The 20,201-nt window shown below is 39.8% G+C and overlaps 1 protein-coding gene across 1 annotated transcript; it reads right to left on the bottom strand.

Annotated features, from left to right (window-relative positions):
- Positions 1-17,837: 17,837 nt before the first annotated feature.
- On the bottom strand, positions 17,838-19,507 carry LOC128641436 (E3 ubiquitin/ISG15 ligase TRIM25-like). Its single transcript, XM_053694069.1, has one exon. The coding sequence runs from the start codon at positions 19,502-19,504 to the stop codon at positions 17,930-17,932; it is 1,575 nt and encodes a 524-aa protein (XP_053550044.1). The 5' UTR covers positions 19,505-19,507; the 3' UTR covers positions 17,838-17,929.
- Positions 19,508-20,201: the final 694 nt, after the last annotated feature.

The following is a 20,201-nucleotide window of genomic DNA, read 5'->3' as shown; positions in this document are numbered from 1 at the left end:
CACAGGTGCCAGGTGTCCAGTATTGAACTACATGGTGCCAGGTGTCCAGTATTGAACTAGACATGGGTGCCAGGTGTGTACACAGGTCAAATAGCCGGTATGATAAAAATGTCCTTTATTCCAAAATATTGTTATTAAAACATGGCTCACATAGTTAAATTAAAAGAAGGCACAGACTTTGAACAGACTAGTCTGACACATTTCAGCCCCATGTGGCCTTACTCATAGACACTCATAGATGGGTGCCAAGTGTGCAGTATTGAACTAGGCAGGGGTGCCAGATGTCTATTACAGAACCAGGCAGGGATCATTGGCTCACCAAATATTGTATTAAACCCATTTGCAGAGGATACACACATTATTATATGCAAACAGTTAACATTATCTAGTTTTCTTTTTGCACATTTATGTCCCTTCAGATATCTGATTTTTAACCCCTCCCCCCAAATTGCAGATATGGCGTCCCTTAAATTCTATCAGCCAATCGGAATTAAAGATGAAAAAATCTTATTAGCTGATGAAATCAGCCAATAGGATTGAGCTTCAATCCTATTGGCTGATCCAATCAGCCAATAGGATTGAGCTCACATTCTATTGACTGATTGGAACAGCCAATAGGATTTTTTCACCTTTAATTCCCATTGGCTGATAGAATTCTATCAGCCAATCGGAATTCAAGGGACGCCATCTTGGATGACGTCATTTAAAGGAACCTTCAGTGTACGGCTGGGACCGTATGAAGAGGATGCTCCGCGACGGATGTCTTGAAGATGGAGCCGCTCCGTGTCGGAAGGATGAAGAGAGAATATGCCGCCCGCCTGGAGGACCACTTCTTTCCGCTTGGATGAAGACTTCTCCTGGCTTCATTGAGGACTTCTTGCCGCTTGGATGAAGACTTCTCCCGGCTTCGTTGATGATGGATGTCTGGTCTTCCAAAAACTGTAAGTGGATCTTCGGGGGTTAGTGTTAATTTTTTTTAAGGGTTTATTGGGTGGGTTTTATTTTTAGATTAGGGTTTGGGCTAAAAAAGAGCTAAATGTCCTTTTAAGGGTGTGACAGACCCTTCGGTCAGGACTGAAAGTGTTAACTTTATTTTCTAAACACAAGTGGCTGGCTCCAGCTATAATCTAATTAATGCTAAGCATTCTATTGTTTGATCACCTCCAGAGAGAAAACGCCTAAGTGATAAGAAGAGCCAAGAGTGTCTTGTGGTTGAAGTGTTTAAGTAATATAATTCTATTGTATCATGTCAAGGGCGCTTCTCCCTTTTATCTAATGTACAACATTCTTTCAACCCCATCTGGGGGGGTCAAAACCTGTATAAATACTAGGCATCTAGCCTTTAATAAATCTCATTCTGTTTTAAACCTGAAATGTGGAGCTTGGTCTCATGTTTGAGGGGAAACTGATCGGGGTTGTGAATTGCTGATTGTCTATGCAGGACGTTGTCATCTGGTATTAACCTTGGTATCCTGTTGGTACTGTAACATTGGTGGCAGCGGTGGGATGTGTGCGGCATTAAACCGTTGCTCAGTTCGCCTTATCACCCCCAGACTAACGGTCTCTGCGAGCGCTTTAATGGCACCCTCAAGCAGATGCTGAGGACCTTCACGGACACTTGCAGAGACTGGGAACGATTCCTGCCTCATCTGCTATTTGCGTACAGGGAGGTGCCCCAGGAATCCACTGGGTTCTCTCCCTTTGAGTTACTCTATGGGAGAAGAGTCCGCGGCCCCCTGGATCTCATTAGAGGACACTGGGAGGGAGAGATAGAGCAGGAGGGAACCCCCATCGTGCCATATGTTCTGGAACTCCGGGACCGCATGGAGAAACTGTCTCTGATGGTAAGAGGGAATCTCCAGGTGGCCCAGGAAAGACAGAAGAGGTGGTACGATCAGGGTGCCCGGCAGCGGGTCTTACAGGTTGGACAGAAGGTTTTGGTGCTCAAGCCTGTGAAGGCCTACAAGACTGTGCTTGGTTGGCCGTGTTGAGGGGACACTCCGACCTTTTGTGTCCGATTTGCTTACATCCAAAGCACCGGATAGGCTGGGAGTAATCCCGTGAGGTGAACCCAGTGACTACCCGTGCCCAGGCCCGTGTCACCGAGACCGACCCACCTGCTGCTGAGACCCAGGTAAGACTCTCTTCCCCGACTTATACCCTAGACCAGACCCCCTTGAGTTGGGATACCCCAGAGACGTACGGGAGGGAAACCCGGGAGGATCCGACCCTTCAGAAGTACAGGGCTAGGGCAGACACTGGAGAAGAGGGAGTAGATGGGGAACGTTATGAGTGGGTGGGGGATAGGCTATATAGAATCCCCAAACCTGCCCAGAAAAGTACTGCCCTTCCACAAAATCGGCAGCTGGTAGTGCCTGCGAAATACCGGCAAGAGATTCTGCGGATTGGGCACGATGTACCGTTAGCTGGACATCTAGGGTCCCGCCGCACCGCTCATAGGATCACCCAGAATTTCTTCTGGCCCAATTTTAACCGAGATGTGCGGGTATATTGTAGTACTTGTGACACCTGTCAACGGGTGGGTAAGCGGCGGGACCACCCCAAAGCTAGGCTTATGTCTATGCCTGTCATTGGGGAACCCTTTTCCCGCATAGCCGTTGACATTGTGGGTCCACTTGCCAGGGCTAGTCCATCAGGTAAGAAGTATATTCTCACTGTGGTGGACTATGCCACTCGTTACCCAGAGGCAGTAGCACTGTCGAATATAGAGGCAGAGACAGTCGCTGATGCCCTAGTTAAGATTTTTACTAGGGTCGGGTTCCCTAAGGAGATTCTCTCTGATCAGGGGACCCAGTTTACCGCTGTGCTCACCCAGCAGCTGTGGAAGGTGTGCGGCATTAAACCGTTGCTCAGTTCGCCTTATCACCCCCAGACTAACGGTCTCTGCGAGCGCTTTAATGGCACCCTCAAGCAGATGCTGAGGACCTTCACGGACACTTGCAGAGACTGGGAACGATTCCTGCCTCATCTGCTATTTGCGTACAGGGAGGTGCCCCAGGAATCCACTGGGTTCTCTCCCTTTGAGTTACTCTATGGGAGAAGAGTCCGCGGCCCCCTGGATCTCATTAGAGGACACTGGGAGGGAGAGATAGAGCAGGAGGGAACCCCCATCATGCCATATGTTCTGGAACTCCGGGACCGCATGGAGAAACTGTCTCTGATGGTAAGAGGGAATCTCCAGGTGGCCCAGGAAAGACAGAAGGGGTGGTACGATCAGGGTGCCCGGCAGCGGGTCTTCCAGGTTGGACAGAAGGTTTTGGTGCTCAAGCCTGTGAAGGCCAACAAGATGCAAGCATCTTGGCAGGGCCCGTATAAAGTGTTATCCCGGGTGTGTGATACTACCTATGTTATAGCCAGCTGTGCAGATGAGAGGATCCAGCGATCCTTTCATGTGAACATGCTGAAGGAGTATCAGGAGAGGCCAGAGGACGTAGCCGCAGTATGTGCCCTTGCTGCAGACAACCCAGAGAACTTACCCCTACCCGACTTATTAGAGAAGGACCCCCAGACTGACCTCACTAGTCTTGTGCAGCTAGGGGACCGGTTGAACCCTACCGAGAGGGTACAGGCAAGACAGCTCCTGTGGGAGAAGCAGGCCATGTTCTCCCAAGAGCCCGGCTACACTACCCTAGCTGTCCATAAAGTAGAGACTCCCGGACAGAATCCCCTGCGACAGCCTCCCTACCGTATACCCGAAGCAGTCCGAGAAGGAATGCGGAAGGAGATACAGGAGATGGCCCGGCTGGGAGTGATCGAGCCCTCCGATAGTCCTTGGGCTTCCCCTGTAGTCCTGGTACCTAAGAAGGATGGAACCACCCGGTTCTGTGTGGACTACAGGCGGATCAACGAGAGGACCACCACTGACGCCTACCCGATGCCCCGGGTAGACGAATTACTAGACCGTATTGCTAGGGGGCGCTATCTGACAACCATAGACCTGTGTAAAGGCTATTGGCAGATTCCCCTGGCCGAGGATGCTATCCCCAAGTCGGCATTCGTCACCCCATTCGGCCTGTACCAGTTTAAGGTCATGCCCTTTGGGATGAAGAATGCTCCGGCTACCTTCCAGCGTATGGTGGATAGACTCCTTGATGGCTTCCAGGAATTTGCTTGTGCATACCTGGACGACATTGCGGTTTACAGTGGGTCCTGGGAAGAACACCTTACCCATGTAGGGCTGGTTCTGGACAAGATTCGGGCCGCTGGCCTGACCTTGAAACCGGACAAGTGCCATCTAGGTATGGCTGAAGTACAGTACTTGGGGCACCGAGTGGGGTGTGGGAGCCAGAGACCGGAGCCAGCCAAGGTAGAGGCTGTGGCTAACTGGCCCACACCTATCACTAAGACCCAAGTACTAGCCTTCCTGGGGACGGCCGGGTATTACCGACGTTTTGTCCCTGACTACAGTACTATCGCCAAGCCCCTGACTGACCTGACTAAAAAGAACCTCCCCAAACAGGTCCTGTGGTCTCCAGCTTGTGAAGCCGCGTTTCAGGCACTGAAGCAGGCCCTGTGAATGCCCCTGTCTTGGCTGCCCCAGTCCCTAACAAACGTTTTCTCATTCATACAGATGCTTCCATGTATGGACTGGGGGCTGTACTGAGTCAAGTCGGGGAGGATGGAGGAGAGCATCCTGTCGCATACCTAAGCAGAAAGTTATTACCTCGGGAAGTAAGTTATGCGGCAGTAGAGAAAGAATGTTTAGGAAAAGGGGAAAAGGAAAAGGGGAAAAGGAGAGGATTTCCCGCTCGTCCGTCCGTTCCCCCCCCAGCTCCCCAACATCATGTCCAATTACCAGAGTCCCAGAAATGCCGGCATTGTTTTGTGTTCAAGTCTGGGCGCTATCATCTAGAAAATGTTTATTGGCAATAGCAAGCTCCATGGACACTGATCCCCGAAAAGGGGAAATCAATTGTAGTTGTATTTCCTTCGGGAAGCTTACAATTACATTCCGCCATTTTAATATAAAACGATTGATTTGTGTTTCTGAATTTATGGATGTGTCCATTTGCTCCATAATCAATATATTTTTCAATTTTTGAATAAATTCTGTTAAAGTTGGGGCTTTGCTAGATTTCCAGTACTTCAATATAAGTAGTCTACCGACCATTATTGCTGTATTTAGTTGAGGCGAATGTTTGTATGTGCCTATTTTTTGTCCATCTATGAAAAACATTATATGTTCCAATTTAAGTTGGAGATTTATGTGATTAATTTTATTCAGCCAGGCGTTAGTCTTATGCCAAAACTTCCTGATTTTAGGGCAAGTCCAGAAGCAATGGTTTAAGTCAGCATTAAAAGCTTTACATTTATGACATGAAGCCGCGGAGTGGTCCCATTTTGCTTTCTTACTAGGAGTAATATATATTCTGTTTATTAATTTAGTGTGGGACTCACGCCATGAAGTGGATAATGTTGCTGAGTCAGCAAGTGTAAAGCTTTTATATATAATTTCTGGTGTCACCTGCCAATTTTTGGCAATATGCTCCAAATTTTTCTTCCCATATTCTAGCATAATTGCTTTATATAGTGAAGTTACGTTATATTTCCCTATTTTAAAGAGATTAATAGGTATCTGTAGGATATTCCACGCACATTCTTCTGAAGGGTCAAATGGAAATTCCTTTAAGAAATGACGAGCTTGGAAATATGGGAAGAAATCTTTTTTTGAAATCGCATATTCAGTAGCTAGGTCCTGTAGTGATCTACATGCCCCTGAGCCCCTTTCTCTTAGCTGTTCTATATACATTAAACCCTGTTGCGCCCAGGTATTAAAGGCACAAGAATTTAATGCTGCTGGGAAATTAGGATTGCCCGTAATTGTTAGATATTTAGAGAATTTATGATTAATATGAGTTTTTTTAAGAAGTTTCTGCCAGGCCCTAATTACACTATAAATAGTTGGTAAAAGTTTAATTTTGGTTGGGCATTTATTCATATTACAATGTAGTAATGCTTTTAAAGAGTAGGGTCTGGTTAAAGTTGTTTCCAATTTCTGATCAACTATATATTCTGCATTTGTTAGCCATTCAATTGCAATTTTAGCGATGCATACTAAATTATAGATCTCAATATCTGGGAAGCTCAGTCCCCCATATTGTCTAGGCAAGGCCAGTCTTATTAATCCGATGGCCCTTCTTTTTTCCCCCCAGATAAATTGTGCAAATAACTGATTGAGTAGTTTGATATCTTTTTGCTTTATAATAACTGGGAGATTTTGCATTAGATAAAGGAGCTTAGGGAAGATCACCATCTTGATTATATTAATTTTGCCAGATAAAGTTAGGTAAAATTTTGACCAAGTATCTAAGTCCTGCCTAATCTTAGTAATGATTGGTGTATAATTAAGTTCATACCATTCATTATAGTTTTTGGATAGTTTAATCCCTAGGTAAACAAAGTTAAATTTAGCTTCTTTAAAATGATGTTGCCGGCATGATTCTTTGTTTTTATTTAACCAAAAAATTTCTGATTTATGAGTATTGACTTTGTAGCCTGAGAATGCACTTTTTTTTTTTTTTTTTTTTTTTTTTTTTTTCTCCCTTTCTCTTTTGTTGATTGTTCTGTTTCGTTTTTTTTTTGTTTGGTTTTGTTTAGCATTGTTCAGAGAAGTATATAAAATATAATTCAACAGGGAAATATTAGAGAAGAAGGAAGGCTTGATCGAAAAAAATTTTTTTTGGATAAGAATATTAGCATGTGGATCTTTCATGGATGTTTTGACTTTTCTTTTTCTCATTGCTTATATATCCTTCTTCACTTTTTTTTTTTTCTCTTTTTTTCTTGGAAAATGTATAAAAATGTACAACTGTGTTGAATTATATTAAAAAAATTATAATAAAAAAAAAAAAAAAAAAGAGAAAGAATGTTTAGCCCTGGTCTGGGCACTGAAGAAGTTGAACCCTTATCTATATGGACAGGAATTTTCCCTCATAACGGACCACAATCCCTTAGTCTGGCTCAACCGGGTCTCAGGAGACAATGGTAGATTGCTGAGGTGGAGTTTAGCCCTCCAGCCCTATAACTTCACCATCAGCTACCGGCCCGGTAAGCTAAACGGGAATGCAGATGGATTGTCCCGGCAAACTGATATGCCTACCACCACCCAGTCCGGTCATCCCCAAGTTGACCCGCCAAAGGGTCAAGCCGGGTCTGCCGGAGTGTTCCACAAGGGGGGAGCTATGTGACAGACCCTTCGGTCAGGACTGAAAGTGTTAACTTTATTTTCCAAACACAAGTGGCTGGCTCCAGCTATAATCTAATTAATGCTAAGCATTCTATTGTTTGATCACCTCCAGAGAGAAAACGCCTAAGTGATAAGAAGAGCCAAGAGTGTCTTGTGGTTGAAGTGTTTAAGTAATATAATTCTATTGTATCATGTCAAGGGCGCTTCTCCCTTTTATCTAATGTACAACATTCTTTCAACCCCATCTGGGGGGGTCAAAACCTGTATAAATACTAGGCATCTAGCCTTTAATAAATCTCATTCTGTTTTAAACCTGAAATGTGGAGCTTGGTCTCAAGTTTGAGGGGAAACTGATCGGGGTTGTGAATAGCTGATTGTCTATGCAGGACGTTGTCATCTGGTATTAACCTTGGTATCCTGTTGGTACCGTAACAAAGGGCAATGCCCATCCAAATGCCCTTTTCAGGGCAACGGGGAGCTTAGGTTTTTTAGATAGGATTTTAATTGGGGGGTTTGGTTGTGTGGGTGGTGGGTTTTACTGTTGGGGGGTTGTTTGTATATTTTTTTACAGGTAAAAGAGCTGATTTCTTTGGGGCAATGCCCCGCAAAAGGCCCTTTTAAGGGCTATTGGCAGTTTAGTTTAGGCTAGTGGGTTTTTTTATTTTGGGGGGGCTTTTTTATTTTGATAGGGCTGTTAGATTAGGTGTAATTAGTTAAAATATTTGATAATTTCTTTTTTATTTTGTGTAATTTAGTGTTTGTTTTTTGTAATTTAGTTAATTATATTTAATTAATGTAATTTATTTAATTGTAGTGTAAGGTTAGGTGTTAGTGTAAGACAGGTTAGGTTTTATTTTACAGGTACATTTGTATTTATTTTAACTAGGTAGCTAGTAAATAGTTAATAACTATTTACTAACTAGTCTACCTAGTTTAAATAAATACAAACTTACCTGTGTAATAAAAATAAAACCTAAGGTAGATACAATGTAACTATTAGTTATATTGTAGCTAGCTTAGGTTTTATTGAACCGGTAAGTATTTAGTTTTAAATAGGAATTATTTAGTTAGTAATTGTAATTTTTATTTGGAATAATTTAAATTATGTTAAAATTAGTGGGTGTTAGGGTTAGGGGTTAGACTTAGGGTTAGGTTTAGGGGTTAATAACTTGTTGTGGCGATTTTGGGGGCAGCAGATTAGGGGTTAATAACAGTAATGTAGGTTGCGGCGATGTTAGGGACAGCAGATTAGGGGTTAATAATATTTAACTAGTGTTTGCGATGTGGGAGTGCTGCGGTTTAGGGGTTAATATGTTTATTATAGTGGCGGCGATGTCCGGAGCGGCAGATTAGGGGTTAATAATTTTATTTTAGTGTTTGCGATGCGGGAGGGCCTCGGTTTAGGGGTTAATAGGTAGTTTATGGGTGTTAGGGTACTTTTTAGCACTTTGTTATGAGTTTTATGCTACAGCTCTGTAACATAAAAGCCATAACTACTGACTTTCAGTTTACGGTACGGATCTTGTAGTTATAGGCTGTACCGCTCACTTTTTGGCCGGACAGGCAAACTCGTAATACCGGCGCTGTGGAAGTCCCATTGAAAAGGGACTTTTTGAAAGCTGCGGTAGTTACGTTGCGTTACGGCCAAAAAAGTGTGCGGTACAGATATACCTGCAAAACTCGTAATAGCAGCGGTAGTGAAAAAGAGCCATAACGATGCTTTTTCACCATAACGCAAAACTCGTAATCTAGCCGTTGGTTTCCACCGGTTTTCAATTCTGTAGCTTTGGGATAAATTGTGACACCTAATGGTCAGAAGAAAAAATGCAGATTTACATAATTAAAATAGCAGTTCAGGAAGAAACTGCTACCTTTAAACATATTTATTTCATTTTGAAGCCAGGTAGCCTTGCAAGCCAAATTTATCAGCTTCTGGATAAAAAAGAAATCGAGATGGTTTATAAAAAAAAAAAAAAAAAAAAAAAGCTTGGGGATATTTTTTTATCTTTGTATGAGACACGCAGGCTGCAATCCCAAAATATTGATGTAATGAATGTACAATGTAATGTATTAACTGTAGTCAAAGGGACGTGACATTTCAATTCAAAAAGAGCATTTAATTTAAGAGACTTTCTAGTTACGTCTATTATTACTACTAATACTTCTATTACTTCATTCTCCAGTTTGTCATTGTTGTAAAGCATACCTAAGTATGCTCAGGGCGGCAATGTACTACTGGTATCTAGCTGCGATTGGCTTATGGGCTTATGGGCTCACCATTAGTGCACTGCTGGTCTGGAGATGACTTCAACACAATTAAATGTAAGCAACAGTCCAATAAAACAATTATCTAACACGTAAGAGCATTTTGTCTTTGCACTGTTAGATTACTTTCATGATTTAGAAAGAGAATGTCATTTTCAACAACTTCTATTATGCTTTGTTCTATTTGTATCTTTTGTTGAAAACCATACTTAGTTAGGAGCTGAATGGTGGCTGCAGATAAAAGTATCTTGCCATTGGCTCACCTATGTGTCCAGCTAATTCCCAGTAGTTCATGGCTGCTCTTTTCAATAAAGGATACAAGAAGAATGATGAAAAAAATATAATGAAAGTTCTATCTAAATCATAAAACAAAATGTTTGGGTTTTATTTAATTTTAATAAAAAATGTGAAGGGAAATAAAAACCAAGTATTTTCTTTCATGAATCAGATAGAGCATTTCATTTTAACCCCTTAACGATCGACGACGTGCAGGGTACGTCCTCCAAAAAAATACCCTTAACGACCGAGGACGTACCCTGTATGTCGTCGGTCTGGGAAAGTGGTGTAAGCGATCCTGAAGTATTAAATATAAATCATCTAAGGGATCTGGGAGGGGGTGGGGGGTTGGTCTTTGGGGGGGGGGCAAGCTACACTACAGGAAAAAATATAAAAAAAAATTAATTTTTTTTTTTATTGTAAACTGGGTACTGGCAGACAGCTGCAGTACCCAAGATGGTTACCAATAAGTTAGATCCTACACAGCAGTATATGTAAATATGCTTACATTTAAAAAAAAAAAATCAAAGATAGCTTTTGTTTTAGTACTGGCAGACTTTCTGCCAGTACTTAACATGGCGGGGACAATTGTGGGGTGGGGGAGGGAAGAGAGCTGTGTGGGAGGGATCAGGGGGTGTAATGTGTCAGGTGGGAGGCTGATCTCTACACTAAAGATAAAATTAACCTTGCAAGCTTCCTACAAGCTACATAATTAACCCCTTCACTGCTAGCCATAATACACATGTGATGCACAGTGGCATTTGGCGGTCTTCTTATTACCAAAAAACAACGCCAAAGCCATATATGTCTGCTATTTCTGAACAAAGGGGATCCCAGAGAAGCATTTACAACTATTTGTGTCATAATTGCACAAGCTGTTTGTAAATAATTTCAGTGAGAAACCTAAAATTGTGAAAAATTTAACTTTTTTTTTATTTGTTCGCATTTGGCGGTGAAATGGTGGCATGAAATATACCAAAATTGGCCTAGATCAATACTTGGTGTTGTCTACTACACTACACTAAAGCTAAAATTAACCCTACAAGCTCCCTACATGCTCCCTAATTAACCCCTTCACTGCTGGGCATAATACACGTGTGGTGCGCAGTGGTATTTAGCGGCCTTTTAATTACAAAAAAGCAACACCAAAGCCATATATGTCTGCTATTTCTGAACAAAGGGGATCCCCGAGAAGCATTTACAATAATTTATGCCATAATTGTACAAGTTGTTTGTAAATAATTTCAGTGAGAAACCTAAAGTTTGTGAAAAAAATTGTGAAAATGTGAACTATTTTTTTTATTTGATCGCATTTGGCGGTGAAATGGTGGCATGAAATATACCAAAATGGGCCTAGATCAATACTTTGGGATGTCTTCTAAAAATAAATATATACTTGTCAAGGGATATTCAGGGATTCCTGATGCAACTAGCGCTAATTTTGAAAAAAAGTGGTTTGGAAATAGCAAAGTGCTACTTGTATTTATTGCCCTATAACTTGCAAAAAAAAAGCAAAGAACATGTAAACATTGGGTATTTCTAAACTCAGGACAAAATTTAGAAACTATTTAGCATGGGTGTTTTTTGGTGGTTGTAGATGTGTAACAGATTTTGAGGGTCAAAGTTAGAAAAAGTGTGTGTTTTTTTAATTTTTTGCTCATATTTTATATTTTTTTATAATAAATTATAAGATATGTTGAAAATAATGGTATCTTTAGAAACTCCATTAAATGGTGAGAAAAACGCTATATAATATGTGTGGGTACAGTAAATGAGTAAGAGGAAAATTACAGCTAAACACAAACACCGCAAAAATGTAAAAATAGCCTTGGTTCCAAACGTGGTCATTAAGGGGTTAAAGGCACACTGAACCCAAATGTTTTCTTTCATTATTCAGATAGAGCATGCAATTTTAAGCAACTTTCTAATTTACTCCTATTAGCAAATGTTCTTCATTCTCTTGGTATCTTGATTTGAAACGCAAGAATGTAAGTTTAGATGCCGGCCCATTTTTGGTGAACAACCTGGGTTGTTCTTGCTGATTGGTGGATAAATTCATCCACCAATAAACAAGTGCTGTCCAGGGTACTTTTTCAAATAAAGATAGCAAGAGAACAAAGAAAAAATTATAATAGGAGTAAATTAGAAAGTTGCTTAAAATTGCATTCTCTATCTGAATCACAAAACAAAATAATTTGGGTTAAGTATTCCTTTAACTACTCACACACAGTATACAGTATAAAGCAAGTGAACAGAGTCTGTGGAAAGGTGGTCCGTTATAGTAAATTGCAATTCTTTACCTCACATACAAGATTTGTTTTTAACAAAGCAAATATGTTGACAAGAAATCAATAAACATATTCACACTTAATAGATCACAACCAGCTATTATGTCCTGTTAAACTGGGCAAATTGATGATGTGTCATGAGATCTAGATGTGAATAATATGTTTTCAGGAAATATGTTAAATGTTGAAATACCGTTTCTGCTAAAGAAAGTCCTCCTCAGCAGCTCGTTTGGCTCGCTGCTCCTGCTACACACTTCCTGCCTGCAAGCTCAGCGTGTAGATAAATGCGCAATGTGATGCGGTCAGTGAGGAGGGGGAGTCACACTGTGTAAGGTTGCCTGCCTTGCTTAATAGAGTGGAGCGGCCGCATCTGCAGCTGAGCTGCCGCTCTGCTTCTTCACCGGCAGCCGGCTGCTCACACTGTGGCCGTACGTGCTGACTGCTGTGCACAGTGCTCTCTCTGTGCAGCTGCCGGCCCACCAGGATTTTTCCCAGTATCCCGATGGCCCAAACCGGCCCTGGTCTTTTCATGTGCATGTGATTATTTGTGTGTTTTATGTCTGTGTATATATACGTATGTAGGGGGATAGTGGCGAGCCAACTACAAAAGTATGTACATAATAGCACTCATCACCGTCATTACCACTATGAAAATGAGTCAAATTGTTTTTATTTCAGAAACAAGAAAAATATTGCAAATGTGACAAAATGTAACCCTTTATGTATGGGAACACATTAAGATGAAAACAAAACTTTATTAGTTATAATTAAAAATTGTGAAAGTACACAAATAAAATCAGTGTGCGAAATAAGATGGTTAGCACCAGGGTATATATGTTCTGTACTTGTAGTGGTTGTGGGCAAAATATAGGTAGTACACTTATGCATATATAGTGACCACTACATTAATGGTTAATATTATGCAGAAAGGTATAACCTAACAATAAAGGTAAGAGTGGGTTAATAATTATATTTACACTGCAAGGGCATCTCAATGGAAAGATCCCTCTTAAAGTGTGCACAAGCCCATATTGGTATTAAAGGGACAGTCTACACCAGAATTGTTATTGTTTTAAAAAATAGATAATCCCTTTTTTTACTCATTCCCCAGTTTTGCATAACCAACACAGTTATATTTATATATATTTTTTACCTCTGTGATTATCTTGTATCTGAGCCTCTGCAAACTGCCCCTTTTTTCAGTTCTTTTGACAGACTTGCAGTTTAGCCAATCAGTGATAGCTCCCAGGTAACTTCACATGCATGAGCACAGTGTTATCTATATGAAATTCATGAACTAACACCCTCTAGTGGTGAAAAACCTTTTAAAATGCATTCTTAAGAGGCGGCCTTCAAGGTCTAAGACATTAGCATATGAACCTCCTAGGTTAAGCTTTCAACTAAGAATACCAAGAGAACAAAGCAAAATTGGTGATAAAAGTAAATTATGTATCTAATCATTGTACATGCTGAGGAATCGATTAGATTATTATAAACTATGTGTATATATGTTTGTGACTGCTATGTAAATATCGGATTGATTAAGGAGGATATTGAAACTCCAATATCTCCAATCCTGTGCATTTTAAATTAAATTCTTGGGATTTGACTGATGAAAATATGTCAGTGCCCGAATAAAATCAACAAATATATCAGTTGCACAACCAAAGGAGTAATTTATGCATGTGATGTGATTGTAAAAATATCTATGTCGTAATGACCAGTAGAAAGTTTAGAACACGCTTACAAAGAACACATCAGAAATATAAAAAATTCAGAAAAAAGATAAGGAAGATGGTAAAACACTAACCACAGTAGCATCACACGTCCCATACTTTCATCAGTCAAATCCCAAGAATTTAAAATGCACAGGACTGGGGAAAATCTCCATGGGAATTAGGGGGGTAATTTGGAACAAGCCCTATTTAGGGCAGAGTGCAAATGGATCTACTTACTTAATACTGTTGATCTGCATGGTATGAATGAACAGAATAACTTTTATTGCTTTCTAGATTAATCCCCCTCACACAAAAGGAATGGATCACCAATGAGAATCCATCTGAATAAACGGTTACATTCCAAGACATTTAATTAAAGGGACACTGAACCCAAATGTTTTCTTTTTTATTCAGATAGAGCGTGCAACTTTCTAATTTACTCCTATTATCAATTTTTCTTCATTCTCTTGGTATCTTTATTTGAAAAGCAAGAATGTAAGTTTAGATGCCGGCACATTTTTGGTGAACAACCTGGGTTGTTCTTGCTGCTTGGTGGATAAATTCACCCACCAATAAACAAGTGCTGTCCAGGGTCTGAACCAAAAATTGGCTGGCTCCTTATCCTTAAAATAGGAGTAAATTAGAAAGTTGCTTAAAATTGCATGCTCTATCTGAATCACAAAAGTAAAAATTTGGGTTCAGTGTCCCTTTAATAATCTAATGTCAACCAAAAGAACATCTGATGACACTATTTGGTGTTGGAGGATATTTCTTTTTATAAACACAAGAATAAGATATAATTAGTTTAGAATAGAATGTGATATCACAAATCTCCATATGCTATTTTTATAAGAATTCATTCTTCTATCACGTTCACATCACTATTGTATTATTTGTTTTACATCACAGGGGTTTTCAATTTTTAATTCTATTTTTGTATAGCACTAATATCAACTCAACCTAGTCACTTTATGTATTAATGTATTATATTATTACATTACAAAAAAATAATTTATTTATGGTCACACAACACTAGTATGAAGTTATTTCACGTATTATGTTTATAATAATATTATTATGTTATGTATCTTTATTTATTATAGATAGAACACTAATATTTACTTAATTCACGAAAGCACAACATAATATCACCACAGCTACATATAGTATTACACCCTTTGTTCACAAAATGGTTTGAAGTATTTGTGCCAGTATATTTATTCAGTGATTTTCCCTTTATTATCTCCATATCACACACGCCCTCCTTTTTTGTATATACCCATTTCTGACATGTTCTATACTATTTAGTTTATATAACCAACATAGATGTTAAGAACTACTACAGTAGTCTGTGATTTTATAATAAATATTTATTCAGAAATATGGAATTCTATTTCCTGTTAGTAAGATAATGAGGGGATTTTTCAAAAGATTCCCTATACAAATATGTGATCTAGAAACTTACATTCTCTTTTTTCTATACCATTCAACAGGAGTAGAACACGTATGGCTTCCAATACATACAGCTTAGCCTATCAGGAAATGTCCTGACTGCCCAATAAACTTCACCCTTACCCTTTAAATGTGGGAATTCAAGATGGCAGCTCCTCCTTTGAAAAAGCGTTAAATCACGAAACATGTCAGGGACCTAGCCAGAGGAGTTTGGGACCCTTGTTTTTTAATATGTGGAGATAATTTAGATAGCACTAGTATTGAACTATGGTGTGGACTAATATGCACTTTAACAATTAAGTGGGTTTTGATTTGTCTCTATTTAGAATAATGCAATTTAACCGTTCTATTGGTGTGCTGATAATCAAATCGGTGTTGGCTACTCAGAATATACACTGCCGAGCAGTATAATACAAAATAGACTTATCAAACGTAGAAAATACGGCTGTTTGTTACCATTGGCGGTCCATATAAAGGGTCTAGTATAGACTTAATATTTATAAGTATGCTGCTGGAGGACTCACAGCACATTAATATTTATAAAACTGCCAAGTCATCAGAGATATTGGAGTTTCAATCTCCTCCTTAATCAATCAATCAATCCGATATTTACATTGCAGTCACAAACTTATATATACACATAGCTTATAATAATCTAATCGATTCCTCAGCATGTACAACAATTAGATACATAATTGTTGCACAGCTAGATTACGAGTTTTGCGTTATGACTCAAATAGCATCGTTATGGCCCATAACAATGCTTTTTCCCTAACGCCGGTATTACAAGTCTTTTCAGAATAGGTGTATCACACACCTTTTTGGCCGTCACGCAACGTCAGTACAGCACTTTTAAAAAAGTCATTTTTCAATGGGACTCCCATAGCGCCGGTATTACAAGTTTGCCTGGGAGGCCAAAAAGTGAGCGGTACAGCCTAAAATGACAAGATCTGTACCGCTATCTAAAGTCAGTAGTTATGAGTTTTATGCTATAAAACTGTAACATAAAACTCATAACTAAACGGTCACAAAGTACACTAACACCCATAAACTACCTATTAACCCCTAAACCTCCTCCCTCCCGCATCGCAAACACTAAAATAAGTTTATTAACCCCTAATCTGCCGCTCCGGACATCGTCCCCACTTAAAAAATGTATTAACCCCTATTCCGCTGCTCCCCGACATCGTCACCACTATAATAAACTTATTAACCCCTAAACCACCGCCCTCCCACATCGCAAACACTATTTAAATATTATTAACCCCTAATCTGCCGTCTGCCCACACCGCCACTTTAATAAACCTATTAACCACTAAACCACAAGCCCCCCACAACAAAATATACTAAATTAAACTATTAACCCCTAAACCTCTGGCCTCCCACATCACAACATAAATATATTAACCCCTAAACCTAACCCTACCGTAAGCCTAAATCTAACCCTAACTTAAATATAATTAAAATAAAGCTAAATAAACCTTAAAATTATTAACTAAATAATTCCTATTTAAAACTAAATAAAAACTTACCTGTAAAATAAATCCTAAGCTAGCTACAATATAACTAATAGTTACATTGTAGCTAGCTTAGGTTTTATTTTTATTTCACAGGTAAGTTTGTATTTATTTTAACTAGTTAGATTAGTTAGTAAATAGTTTTTAACTATTTACTAACTACCTAGTTAAAATAAATACAAAGTTACCTGTGAAATAAAACCTAACCTGCCTTACACTAAAACCTAACATTACAATAAAATAAAAAAAAATTAATCAAATACAATTATCTAAATTACAAAAAAAATAAACACTAAATTACACAAAATAAAAAACGAAATATATATTACAGATTGCACCCTCGTTCTTGTAAGCTTTTGTGAGTGAGAATGCACCTTTTTTGAGAAAAAATAATAATATATATATATATATATATTCATACTGTATACATAAAGGACAGATATTAATGTGCACACACACATATATATATTTTGAACAGACAGATAATAACTTATACATATATATGTGGGACAAAGATAATACGTGTACATGTGTATATATATATATATATATATATATATATATATATATATATATATACACAGTATGTTGTTGTATGTCTGTGTATAGGTGTGTGTTTATATGTATGTGTGAGTATATATTTATTTATATAAATGTGTGTTTGTATGTATTTGCTATCATACGTGGGTTTTGTGTTTATATGTAAATGGGCACGTGTTTTTTTTATTGTGTATATATGCATGTGAGTATAAATGTAACAATGTGTGTGCTTATGCCATGCATGTGACATACAGTAAGTCTACACAATGTAGCGTTTTATGTAAGTTTAATAGACAAATAGTTTTACTGTACTTGTAATTACTGTTTAATAAACTTTCTGTTCTACACTGCCCTTATGTTGATGCTATGGGGCCGATTTATCACGGTCCCGAACGGGGCCGTATACATCAGTTTCCATGCTAGCCTTCAAGCTCGCCGGAAACAGGCGTAAAGAAGCAGCGGTCTTAAGAAATGCTTGTGCGATGATAAATACCGACAGCGCATGCTGTCGGTATTTATCGATGTGCGGCGGACATGTATATACAGTTGCCTTTAATAATACAAGAAGATCAGATTTTATACACAAATATTTTATTTCATACTCAGTGTGCACAATACACAAACATCATTGGCTCACAGGTAGTAGCATTATTATGGTCAGTGTATCTAGCTCATAACTCTCACCCAGGCATTATGTACATAGAACGCAGCATGAAGAGGCTCAGTGAAAGTGACAGTGTAGGTGTGTAAGTGTCTTATTGGGTCACACAGCTCATAAAAGGACAGACGCCCAGCCTCATAGTCCAGCAGTATTCCTACCCTGTCACATGATAGAGGGGGATCAAATGAGGTACCTATTGTATTATGTAGCAGAAAATGACCACTATCAACACACCAGGACTTGTCATTATCTCCTATCTCTGACTTATATCCTTTCCTCACCATGCTGGGATAACAAACCCCTACCCTCCAGTACCCTGAATTACTTGTCTCCACATCCCAGTAATGTCGTCCTGAGGAAAAGCTCCTGGTACTTAATACCTGAGGATACAATGTAAATCTCATTGGTGTTTTTGTTCGCTGCTGGTCTATATCTGTATAAGATACAGTTTTCAGGTCACCTGATACTATAACTTTATTTTGAGCTGTGTTTATATCCAGTAATGTGTCTGATGTCACCTGCACATAGAGCCCTTTCTTTACATCAGTCAAAATATCAGTTAAACCTCTATATAAGGTTACTGAGATCAGACCCTCATCCAAATACCCCCCAACAAGGACCTGTTTATCACCTCTCTGTGTGACCTCATTATCTCCCTTCCCAACACCACAAAAGTCATATCTGTGAGATCTCTGTTCTTGTAGAACAGTTAATGGGTCAGTCATGCTACACAGCTCCTCAATGTGACAAATCTTCCTGGTCAGCTCATACTTCTCCTTTTGCAGCTGCTGAATCAGATCAGAGAATGGAAGTAAAATCTTCTTCTGCTGCCGGGTGATGTCACTCAGGACTCGCTTCTCTAGGTCTTCCAGCTGTTTCCTGATGTCCTTAAACCAGGTAGTGAGTCGCTCTGTTACACCAGCTGCTTTCTCTTGCTCCCCTCTCCTGCGCACCTGCAGACTCAGGACTCTTTTCTCAGTCATCTTTCTCTTTGTGATCAGTTTCTGCAGAACATTTCTCAGTTTCTTTTTCTTCTTCTCAGAAGCCTCATTCAGCAGCTCCACCTGGTGTCCCCTGTGCTCTCCGACCAGGGAGCAGGACGCACAGATACAGGCAGCATCCTCAGTGCAGTAATATTCCAGGAGCTTCTTGTGTTTGGAGCATTTTCTGTTACCCCAGGAAGTGGTGGGTTTAGTTAAGACGTGTTCCTCAGACTTGTTGTGTACCCTCAGGTGTTTATCACACAGAGAAGCCTCACACAACAGACATGATTTAGCAGCAGGTACAGAAGAGTGAACACAGTAAGTGCAGAAGACCCCAGTCATTCTTTTCTTCAGCTGAGTAGGATGTAGATTTCTCACTATGTTACACAGTGTAATGTTCCTCTGCAGTTTAGGTTTCTCACTAAATCTCTTTCTGCACTCAGGACAGGTATAGACCCCAGACCCCTCCTGGGTACCCAGCACACGCTCAATACAGCGCAGGCAGAAGTTATGGCCACAGCTGAGAGTTACAGGATCTCTATAAATGCTCAGGCAGATAGAACAGGTTAGCTCCTCTCTCAGATCAGCAGACTCCATGCTTCTATTCAGCAGCAGGAAATGAAACTGAAAGTCTGGCTGCAGATTGGAGCTCCACTCTAGACAGGAAACATGTAACCGCCACTCAAAGGGTTTTTTTCTTTCTTTTTTTTTTTTTTTAAATCAACTTTAATGTAACAACCTATAGACAATCATTCTGAAAACGAAACATTTTGCAGCTTTCTTGTTCTTAAAGGGAACCACAACACCTGATTGACATATTATAAACTAATTTTTTCTAATTGTGCAAAATAAACTAACAATGCTGTATGCAGTCCTTTCATTAGTGAGTCACGTGATGCACACGGCATCAGCTGTTACTAAATCATAGTGAGCCCTGCAGTGTCTGACAAGAACGGCTTCAGGCACTGTTATGTTTATAAATAGCAGGGAAGGAAGGGGGAGGGGGGAGTAGAGGGAGGCTCCGGAGATCATATGTAAGGTGATGAATGTCTCTTGTTACAGTTTTTTATGCAGTGTGAGTTTTCTTTCTTTCTTCCCCCTGTGCCTCCCCCCTCTCCCTTCCTTCCCTGCTCGTGCTTTTTATAAGCATAACAGTGCCTGAAGCCGTGCTTGTCAGACACTGCAGGGCTCACTGTGATTTAATAACAGCTGGTGCCGTGTGCATCACGTGACACAGTGTTGTGGAACGCACGTTACAAGATGGCAGCTTGCATAGCACATCCAATGCTGCAGA

The sequence above is a fragment of the Bombina bombina genome, chromosome 10 (genome assembly GCF_027579735.1).
Source record: "Bombina bombina isolate aBomBom1 chromosome 10, aBomBom1.pri, whole genome shotgun sequence".
NCBI classification, from domain to species: Eukaryota; Metazoa; Chordata; class Amphibia; order Anura; family Bombinatoridae; genus Bombina; species Bombina bombina.
This window is presented reverse-complemented; position numbering and strand designations above follow the sequence as displayed.